Source organism: Vanellus vanellus (genome assembly GCF_965231255.1).
Source record: "Vanellus vanellus genome assembly, chromosome: 6".
NCBI classification, from domain to species: domain Eukaryota; kingdom Metazoa; phylum Chordata; class Aves; order Charadriiformes; family Charadriidae; genus Vanellus; species Vanellus vanellus.
The window spans coordinates 59494938-59505993 of NC_138911.1; the positions used below are offsets into that span (position 1 = coordinate 59494938).

The 11056-nt window shown below is 38.5% G+C and overlaps 1 protein-coding gene across 1 annotated transcript in view; it reads left to right on the plus strand.

Annotated features, from left to right (window-relative positions):
- Window positions 1-10861, plus strand: part of PPP1R13B (protein phosphatase 1 regulatory subunit 13B) — a 74086-nt gene extending 63225 nt beyond the window's left edge. Inside the window, exons 10-17 of the mRNA XM_082485088.1 lie at window positions 682-851; window positions 1703-2204; window positions 2754-3520; window positions 5103-5240; window positions 5323-5456; window positions 7013-7179; window positions 8083-8282; window positions 9164-10861. Coding sequence (XP_082341214.1) covers window positions 682-851; window positions 1703-2204; window positions 2754-3520; window positions 5103-5240; window positions 5323-5456; window positions 7013-7179; window positions 8083-8282; window positions 9164-9205 — 2120 coding nt within the window. The 3' untranslated portion in view covers window positions 9206-10861. The remainder of the gene's footprint in view (window positions 1-681; window positions 852-1702; window positions 2205-2753; window positions 3521-5102; window positions 5241-5322; window positions 5457-7012; window positions 7180-8082; window positions 8283-9163) is intronic.
- The last annotated feature ends 195 nt before the right edge of the window (window positions 10862-11056 follow it).

Sequence of the window (11056 nt, forward strand, 5' to 3'; positions counted from 1 at the left end):
ATATGATGAAGATAAAAGCCCATGACTTGTATCTTGACACTGTGAGTTGAAGTTGTCAGCTGACTTTATAATTTTTTTTAAAATTAAATCTCTGGGGCAATTCTAATATCAGGTGAGTAAGTTGAGGGGGGAAAAAAAAAAGGTAAGTTAACGTGCCACTTCCAGCAAAGGAATGTATGCTTTTGTTCCACCCCATTGTTGAAATGTTGGGGTGTTTTACATCCTGTTGTGAATGAATGAATCTAGTAATCATAGTTTAAATTTGGAGTAAGTCCACTCAGAGCTTACATAGACTTAACATTTAGCATAATTTGACAGCATGTCTGCATAGTACCAAAAGAACTATGTTGATGAATTGTTTCTGTAAGGATTTTTGTTCTGAACTTGTTTGCCTTCTAATAGTAGAATATGCAACACTCAAACAAAAATTTTCACCATCTTTTTTTTCTATAAAAATTTTCAATACGATTTGAACATCAAAGGGTTATGAACAGCATATTATATGCAGTGATTGGGCTTTCAGTATTGATTTCTGAATCAAATATTAATAGTGATTTATCTCATTTCTGGAATCAAATTAATCCTGTTGTAATCTAAACTATTCCATTTCACATGTTGTTTTGCTTGTTTACAATGGTGGTGTGGATTATCTTAAATATAGTATTTTTGTCTGTTTTAAAGCTAATGATGGAAATTGGCCAATACTTAAACAGAGCTCAACCCCTGTGGTGAAACCCCCTCAGATCTCCAACACAGACTGGAAAGAATCAAGCATGGATACTGCTTTAAAACAAGGAACTATATCCAGCCAGCCTTTGCCAACTTCAGTATTAGGAAGTACTGATAAGCTGGTGGGTTTCATCTGTGATACATTTGTAGATCTGTTTTGCTGAAATTATGAACCTTTGGCTTCCATAGCTGAACTCACTTCAGTTCCATACGTATTCAGTTTCCCTCCTGATGATTATTTTAAAAGTCATTAAGAAAATTACCTTTGTATTCCTCCTGTTCCTTTCTGTTCGTATCACATTATAATTCTTTTTTCAACTTCAGTAGTTTGTATTCCTTTCTGTTCTTTTATGTATGTTTTCTCTTTTTCTCTCCCTTTGCTTTGCCTAATTGTCTCCCCCACCTTCCTATTTTTCTAATTCAAATCTTTGTTACTCTTTTTTCTTCGTGTAGATTCTCACTTTTTCAATGTGCTCTTTTTATAACAAAAATCCCACAAAAGTCATTAAATCTATCCTTGAGTGAGTCCACTCGTTGTCTGTCTGCACTGTTGTTTTAAGTCTTTATGAATTCTTTAAGACTGTAATCTTTAAAGAATAAGGACCTTGTCTTTAAATAGTTTTGGGAAACTCTGTTATCACACTACGTATTATCAAATACATTATCAACGAGATACTGAGATCTAGAACCTGGAACAAGTTATTCAGGCTTTAAAAGTATGCAAATAGTTTTGGATTCATATTAATGTATTATAGCTGAAGATGCCTTTTAACAGTGGCCTCTGTCTGATGTATGATGAGGTCTTTTCATAAATTCAGGTAGTCATATATAGTGATTAAGGAACACAAATTGTTTATATTGACTCCTTTGCTGTCACACAAGATTAGTATGTTTTGTTGAATGAGGAATACTCTTGCTCACAAGTATTTTATTTAATTAAATGGTGTGTATACTATTTGTTGTTCTTATATAGGGTCTTGACCTGGGGAAGGTGCCACCAACAGTTCCTGGTGTAAGCAAGCAGTTGCCTCAAAACTATGGGACCTATCCAAGTCCAGTTCCCTTAGGAACAGGTTCTACAAATTCTCTAGAAAGAAGGAAGGACGGCAGTCTGCCCAGACCTGGCACCAGTATAACAAATCGGCAAAGACCTGTTCCACTTCCGCCACCAAGCAACATACATCAGCCCAGTTCTTCACAACAGATTCAACAGAGAATTTCTGTACCTCCCAGCCCTACGTATCAACCTTCTGGTCCCCCCTTGTTTCCAGGAGGAGACGGCAGGCCAGAACTCCCTTTAACTGTGGCAATCAGACCTTTTCTAGCTGATAAAGGATCAAGACCTCAGTCTCCCAGAAAAGGGCCACAGACAGTGAACTCCAGTTCCATCTACTCAATGTATCTTCAGCAAGCAACACCACCAAAGAATTATCAACAAGCTGTATACAATACATTAAATAAGTCAGTAAAAGCAGGTAGAATATATTTTGCTTTATTTTTTTTTCCTTTGACATAGACTGTTGAGATCTACTTACTGGGCTTAGTTTACTTTCCATGTCAGTTTGGAAAAACTTCTCTAAATCTGTGAGAAGAGGAAAGATATTTGTATGAATGCAGCATGGCAGAAAAATGATCCTATATGTTTTTGAGGTGATAAGTAAGTAAACATTCAACTACCTTTTGTTTAAAACAAGATGCAATTAGAACAGTCTGCATACTCTACCAATACTTTCAGAATCGAGCTGAAAAAAGTGTCTAGAGAGGTTTTTTCCTCTTACTGTTTCCTTGTGAAAGAGGAAAAACATTTCAAGTGTTACTTGTAGCTTATAATTGTAAGAAGCATCTCCATCACCAACAGGTGAGTATTTATTTCTGATAGGTTTCAATATAATTAATTTGATTTTTTTTCTTTCTGTATTAGTGTCAAACAAGTAGCAACAGAGATAGTTGCAGTTTATTTGCAAATATTTTATTATGTAATTTAAGAACAGTTCTTCACTGTTTTCTATCTTTCTTTTCTTCAGTCTATGGAAAACCTGTATTACAATCTGGTTCGACTTCTCCCTCGCCCTTGCCGTTCCTTCATGGTTCTTTGCCTGCCCAGACTTCCTCACAGCCACAACCTCAGCCTCAGACTGAGGTCTCTGAAAAAGATCAAGAGCTGGAAAATGCTCCACCATCCAGTGAAAATAGCAATGTGGAAAACATTCCTCGTCCTCTCAGTCCTACTAAGCTCACTCCTATTGTGCATTCACCCCTACGATATCAAAGTGATGCTGACCTCGAAGCTCTGAGAAGAAAACTGGCCAATGCTCCTAGGCCGTTAAAGAAGCGTAGTTCTATCACTGAACCAGAAGGCCCAAGTGGACCAAATATACAAAAATTATTGTATCAGCGCTTTAATACTCTTGCTGGAGGAATAGAAAGTGCTCCTTTTTATCAGCCAAGCAATCCACAGGACTTCATAGGCATCTTAGCTGATGTTGATAATGGTAACGCTAGTACCAATGGCAATATTGAAGAACCTATTTCCGTGCAACCTACAGTTCCTCTTCCTGATGAGCCACCCCCTTCGTCTGATGCCAATGATAATGAATTACCTTCTCCCGCTACTGAGGAACTGATAAGCACTGAAACCACAAATCAAACATCTGAGACAACTGAAGATAACAACAACAATCTTGCTATAGTTCCTTCTACTGAGGAGTCATCCAGTCCCACACCTGAGGTTAGTTCTCCAGTAGAAGATGAAGCTCCTTTGCCACCTGCTCTTCCTCCTCCGCTTCCTCCAGTAAGTAACAAAGCCAAAAGACAATTTTGTGAACTATAGAATTAGCTGCGTTCTTAAGCATAACTGAAAGATGGTAAGCTTATGCTAAATGGTATGTTTGCACTTCAAATTTCATGATACTAAAAGAAAATCAGGGGACTCCAAGGAGAAATCTGATGGATTATTTTTTTTTCTACTGTAGCTGTTTAATAAGGAAAGTATGCATACAGGCAACAGGAGGCTGTGTACATACTTTAGGTCGTAGAACTTCGGGGGGGGTTACACTCTTGTTGTAGAACTAATTCTAGAATCTGAGATTCCATAAAAAATACTTGTTTCACTTCCCCAGGCCTACAAAGTTAACTATTTGTATGAAACTAAGGGCAAGCTATGTCAGTGGGAAGCTTTTTTAATTTGCAAGCAAGCTAAAACAACTGTTCTTGGAGAACAGCAGAGATGTGAGACCAAGACTGGCAACACAAACAGCAACACAGCTGACTTGTTTTAGCAGAAATGTTTTTCTAATGGGCTTGTCATATAATTTGAATTGCTTTCAAAGTCCCTCCTCCAGCTCCACCAAAATCTTTCAAGTACTTGTCATTACCAAAATCCTACAGCATATGGAGAATTAAAATTAAGGAGACAACTGAATTTTATTCGTAGTTGTTGATATGACTCACTTTAATACTGGTTTCAAAGAGTATATCCACTTCTTGATTCACGTAGGGACTTTGCATTGTTCTGCCAATTTGACCGCAGTGTGCACAGCACCTTACGTGCATTTCCTGCGAGCAAAATTGGGCCAGGATACTTCTGGGAGAATGAAATATGCTGGCAACAGATATTACTCATACAGCGAGAGGTTTATTTTCCAAACTGCAACAGCTGTACTAAATAGGAGCATAAATGAAAACGGATCTTACAGTGCTAGAGACTGAAAGCACTCTATAAAGGCCGTACTTAATAACAGATTTATTTTTTTTTTTTCTGGAAAGCGGCAAGGACACGTGAATGATTCAGAATATTCTCAAAACACATTTAAATGTGTTTCAGATCTTGAGAATATTTCTTCTGATAAACACCAGCTAGAATGCCACAAGAAAGTTTCACGTTCTGTACTTTTCTTTCCCAGAGCAAAGCTTGTAACTTGTCAGTACTGACCTACAGCAGATAATTTTGCTAATTCAAGGCAAAGATTCGTCTGAGCAGAGACAGATACTCAGGCTTGTGTCATGCTTTCTACTGTAAGCAAAAGTTTTGACAGTGTCTCAGACAATCCACCAGAAACGCATTCAGCTCATATTAGACACAATTTAGATGGTGGTGCGCAAAACCCATGGACTTAAGTACTTCGTTCCTTGTACTCGCTGCCTTTAATTCGAAGCCTCCAGATTATATTGGCATGCTTTTTCATTTTTTTAACTGAATAAGATGTAGTAAGATATCAAGCCTTTTATTTAGAGAATTTATAATAGAAATGTTTGTATAGTTCTAATTACCATTTAAGGAGGACAGGATTCTTCATCTAGTTAAAAAGTAACTGAATCATTTGTAGTATCTATGCAAGCTGAAATAATGCCTTCCAACCTTCATCTCTACTCAGACAAAACGTACCAACTTGAAGAAACCGAACTCAGAAAGAACAGGCCACGGTTTGAGAGTGAAGTTCAATCCCCTGGCCCTCCTCCTGGATGCTTCTTTGGAGGGAGAATTTGATCTTGTACAACGAATCATATATGAGGTGAGCTTCTAAACAATGGCAACCTCTTTAAATATTTAAAAAAGGAAAAAAAAAGTGCTGAACTATTTTATGTTTTCAATAGGTTGATGATCCCAGTAAACCAAATGATGAAGGAATTACACCTTTGCATAATGCAGTGTGTGCTGGTCATCACCACATTGTGAAGTTCCTGCTTGATTTTGGTGTCAACGTAAATGCAGCAGATAGTGATGGGTGGTAAGTGTCAAGATTTTTAACTTGCATCTGGGAGAAACACCATTTTGATACACATTTGGAATTTCGTTGACACTTGTTGTGGGAACAACTTCCTTCCTCTTCACCCCTAGCAAATGCACACTTTCTAATCTCCAGGTGGTGACAAACTCAAATGCAAGGTTATGCTGCGCTCAACTCACATGCAAGCACACTTAAATCATAAAATATATTACATTTTGGTTTTACATAGTGGTATAGTTGCATTTTTTTGTTCACATGCTGAAATAATTGAACTGTAAATAACAAATGACAAAAGTTAACTTGCTTAAGTTTCATCTTCATATAACTCACCACAGATTTTGGTGTTCTTGAAGAATCTAGCCTTACAGATAGATGCAGCACTTCAGAATCATTTGGAGGGGGATGTGAAACCTTGCTGTGCTGATCTGTTTTGCCATCACCTTTGGTTTACCTTTCAAATTTCCTGATATTGGAAAAAAATACACTTTTATACCCAGCAGCTTTGTAAGCTATGAAAATTGACATTTTTCCTAACATCTGTTTTATAATGTTTGGCTTTACTGGAGTCAGGTAAATCCTGGAATCCACTCCAGTTGCTTGACAGGTTTTGGACAATGCACACGTATAATCATAAAGAACAGAATCACAGAATAGTCAGGGTTGGAAGGGACCTCTGGAGATCATCTAGTCCAACCCCCCTGCCAGAGCAGGGTCAACTACAACAGGTTGCACAGGACAGCGTCCAGGCGGGTTTTGAATGTCTCCAGAGTGGGAGACTCCACAACCTCTCTGGGCAGCCTGTTCCAGTGCTCCACTACCCTCAAAGTGAAGAAGTTCCTCCTCATGTTAAGATGGAACTTCCTATGTTCAAGCTTGTGCCCATTACCCCTCGTCCTATCAATGGGCACCACTGAAAAAAGACTCTTCCCATCCCTCTGGCATCCTCCCTTTAAGTATTTGAAAGCATTAATACGATCCCCGCTCATTCTTCTTTTCTCTAGACTAAAGAGACCCAAGTTCCTCAGCCTTTCCTCATATGAAAGATGTTCTAATCCCCTAGTCATCTTCGTAGCCCTTTGCTGGACCCTCTCCAGCAGATCCCTGTCTTTCTTGAACTGGGGAGCCCAGAACTGGATGCAGTACTCCAGATGCGGCCTCACCAGGGCAGAGTAGAGTGGGAGGATGACCTCCCTCGACCTGCTGGCCACACTCTTTTTGATGCACCCCAGGATGCCATTGGCCCTCTTGGCCGCCAGGGCACATTGCTGGCTCATGGTCATCCTGTTGTCCACCAGGACTCCCAGGTCCCTTTCCACAGAGCTGCTCTCCAGGAGGTCAGCCCCCAACCTGTACTGATACGTAGGGTTATTCCTCCCCAGATGCAGTACCCTACATTTACCCTTGTTGAATTCATTAGGTTCCTCTCTGCCCAACTCTCCAGCCAATTTCCTTTAAAAATAGACAAGCAAAACAAGACAAGATGGCTATGGCAAGATGAAATATTTAGGATTCATGGAATTTTATTTTTTCATGCATACATTTTTGCTTTATTTCAGGACACCTTTGCATTGTGCTGCTTCTTGCAATAGTGTTCATCTCTGTAAACTGCTGGTTGAATCCGGGGCAGCTATTTTTGCTTCAACTATAAGTGATATAGAAACTGCTGCAGACAAGTGTGAAGAGATGGAAGAAGGTTATATTCAGTGTTCCCAGTTCTTGTATGGTAAGCTGTGATGCTACTTTACAAACTTTTTTTAGCTTTCTAAAATTAATCCCTTTTTGTTTCTCTGATCTGTACGAAACGTCTGCTTAGGTCCCAGACTTGACAATACTGCCTATCGCCTACCTGTTCTTTCAAAATGCTAAAATCAGAATAGTCTTTTCATTGTTTTGTTGCTTGTGGTCCTTCTGTTGAGTTACTTCACAGGCTCCTCCTAATGTTACAGTCTTTTAAAGTTTAATTTGGCTTAATTTCAAGGAAATGCTTCCATGGGGAGGTTTTGACAGTAACAGTCAGTTGTCAAGTATCTTGACAGAGATATTCCAACTTCCAGATGGACAAATTTCTAGCAGATCACATGAAGAAACACATATACTTTATGAAGGATTAACTTACAGAACGTATGTATTTACTAAGATATATTTTGCAAGAAAAATGTTCTCTGATGTAAGTTAAAAATTTGTCTGCTCCATCAAAATACAAGTGTCATTAAGGGTCTATATACTTGACATTGTGCAGACTTTCAAAAGCTTCAAGTGTTACTTTATAAGGCCTGCTGTAGAAAGCAGGCTGTGGGAAACATACAGCAGGTCTATAAAGCTACTTTGCTCAAACATTTGTAAAACTATTTTTATCCTCATTTGAATAAAAGATTGTAAAGTTTCTATGGCATATATAACAAAAGAAAAAACCTCATGATCTAAGTTGGTTTAAAATATTCTGTAAAATTTGGGTTTATCGGGAAGTTCAATTTCTGAAAGCATTTCATCGTGGAAGTGCTGAAAATAGTTCATAAAATTTTATTAATAAGAGTAATATTTGGACCACAGTGTCCATACTAAACATTTCAGAGGGAAAAATAGGGTATTTTACCATCGAGTGTGTTCTCTAATTTGTTGTCAACAGGAGTGCAAGAGAAGTTGGGAGTGATGAATAAAGGAGTGGTGTACGCTCTGTGGGATTATGAAGCCCAGAACAATGACGAGTTGTCATTCCATGAGGGTGATGCTATTACTATTCTAAGACGCAAGGATGACAATGAAACAGAGTGGTGGTGGGCCCGCCTCAATGATAAAGAAGGCTATGTGCCTAAAAATCTTCTTGGGGTAAGTTCTTCTTAAGTTACCTTCTCCCTTCTATTTTTTCACTTCCTCTGAAGTAAGAACACAAGGTGGATCTTTGATCAGAATCCCTCTGTGCATCATCTGGATATGCTGCTCTGCAGTGCTGCAAAGCAGACTATCCTTATTCTCTCTGGCCTCTCCGTCATTGTAAACAAAAAGGAGAGGTTGTGATTAGGAGATTAGTACTCTCTTTGTCAAGTTAGTATATTTAATATATTTTATGCTTTAAACTTTAAGACTTTCTTTTCCCTTAGCTAAAATGTAGGGCCCCTATGTAAAGTGTGGTGGCTCTATTAGGCAGCTCAAAGCTTTGGCCCAGGAAATTCTTTAGGAAGGTTTTTAATACCTGGCACAAGATAAATTTGTATGTACCGAGATGTTGTTTAAAACAGGCAAGACCCTGAAGATGACAACTTTAGGCAAGTTGTTTATGCTGCTCTCAGTCAAACGGAACACTGCTATCATGAGACCACGAACATAAGGCTGCAAGTAGAGAGACACAGAGGAAAAATGCATAAGACCTTGGAGAGCAGGAAATAAAGCTTCTTCCAGGGCTCGACAGGGAATTCTTGTATTCACATAAAAGCACCCTTTGGTCTAGGCTGGGATCTTGAGCTAAATGAATAATTTTGCTGCTGTGGGCAGAAACAAGTCAGCCCTTGGCCTCCTGCTGCTTCTGGTTTAATTTTTCAGATGTTACCTAAAAACATGCTGCAGCTTACAAAAACCTCCCACCCCCCACCCCGAAAACATTTAATCACCCAGTTCTTGTTAATGAGTACCCCTTGGCTATAATTGAATTGATTTATACTTAACTTGGTATCAGCCATGCAAAGCCTAATATTTTTATTCTGTTTTTACAGTTATATCCACGAATAAAACCTAGACAGCGAACCCTTGCTTGAATTCAGTTGTACAACAGTGCAATACCCTGCTGGTAACTGGAAACTTAAACATACACTGGAGCCATCCTTTTTGATCATTTCACACAGAGAAATAAAACTATGATATTTAGTTTTAATGGTGCTTTCTCTTGTTAAATGGACAGCATCCAAGATTTTCAAGATCTGCTGTTTGTAAATGAGGATCGTTTTTATGTGACCCACCACTGATGAGGAGAGCGATGCCTCCACTACCTACAGTGTTGCACCAACTATTGTCTAAAGCAGTGTTTTAAGTTAAAGTTCCAAGGTAGGAGCTTTCTTGTGTTAAATGTTCAGAGGTGTCACCCGCAGAGTGCAGATACGCTGTCCAGTTTGCTCCAACCTTGCAGTAACTGTCCCATGTCAGGATTTTGGATATTTTGTTCGATACCAGTGAATGTTGAGTTCTCATTACTGATCAATTCTTTGGGTTCTAGGACACGAAGTCTTCACCTATTACACACATAATTAAGTAGTCACCAAAGCTTTATGAAGGCTAGGATTTTAAGGGGTAACATGCTATACACTTAAATCCTAGTCTAGACAACCCCAACAAAAGCTTTACATAGTCTAGCATCTAGTATTACTTGCATTTAGAATCAAGCTAGAGAACTAACAAAACAACAGTATTTGTACACTTCTTAAACCCCTACACGATATCTCACTTGGCGTTTTATTTTTGTATTATTCAGCCAACAGCACCAGTGTTACCTCTACTAATGTAAAGGTTCCCCTACTAACCACCTGAGCTTGTCCCTTCTGGACAAGACAGTTAGTACTGAACTTGCAGCAGCTTAAGGGATTTGTATGTCTGCATGGATGAAAGTGCAATAGTTGAAAAGGGTGAGAGTCCGGTGAGGGTTACGCTGTGTAATTTGAAGCCTGCCGAGTCAGTGTAGAAAATATGAAGGACTGGATAGAAGTAGAAAGAGGGCTGTGTAGATGCTGAGTCAAGGAGAAGAAAGAAACAAGGTTTAGAGAAGGATTTAAGAAAGGCAATAGCTTATTTGAGGACAGTTTCTGTGGTTCTTGGCAGCCTACATCTGTTGCCAAGGCAAGTTATGCAATAACCTATTCCACTACATTGTAGTTTCAAGGAAGAAAAAAAAAAAAAAAAAAAAAGCACTTCACTGGAATTTTAATTGTACATGATTTTATATACCAAAAGTATATTTTGAATTTCCCATTATAAGTTTTAGCCATACTTCTTGTAATTTTTTCCCATTTTAACAGTATGCAATTTAATTAATTCTTCATGTACAAGTTCTGTGTATAATTTATATATCCATTTCTGCAGTGCTGTAACTTGCTTCTACCACAGGTTAGCATTAACTGTATATATTGTGGTGAAAAGTGAAAGGGTATTATTGTTGAAGAATTTGCTACATGAATGTGATGATTTCAAGAGCCTATGATACACTAATTCAGAGAAGATGTAAATGTGCACAATAAAGTACTGCTAAGGCATGGCTGCATTCTGCGGTATTTTTATGTAGGTAGCAAACTGTTGCTGTGTTCTATCTGTTAAGTCAAGTTTCCTCATTGTTTTACTAGCTGCACAGAAAGTGACTTGCCAGACAAATTTGGAACCTTCTTACACCAGTATTCCAGCTGTAACAAATTAATACTTGTCTAAAAAAGCTCTCAAGGGTCATTTACGCACGGGCTGCCAACCCTGCCTCATCTGCTTGTTTACTCAGTTTTTACCAGCAGAAAGACACTTGGCTCAGCACATGGAGCCAGAGGATTCATCCCAACATTTGAACCAATTATCAACACTTAAAAGTAAAATTATGGTGTTGTTTATAAAAGTCAAAAAAGTTACAGAGTTCA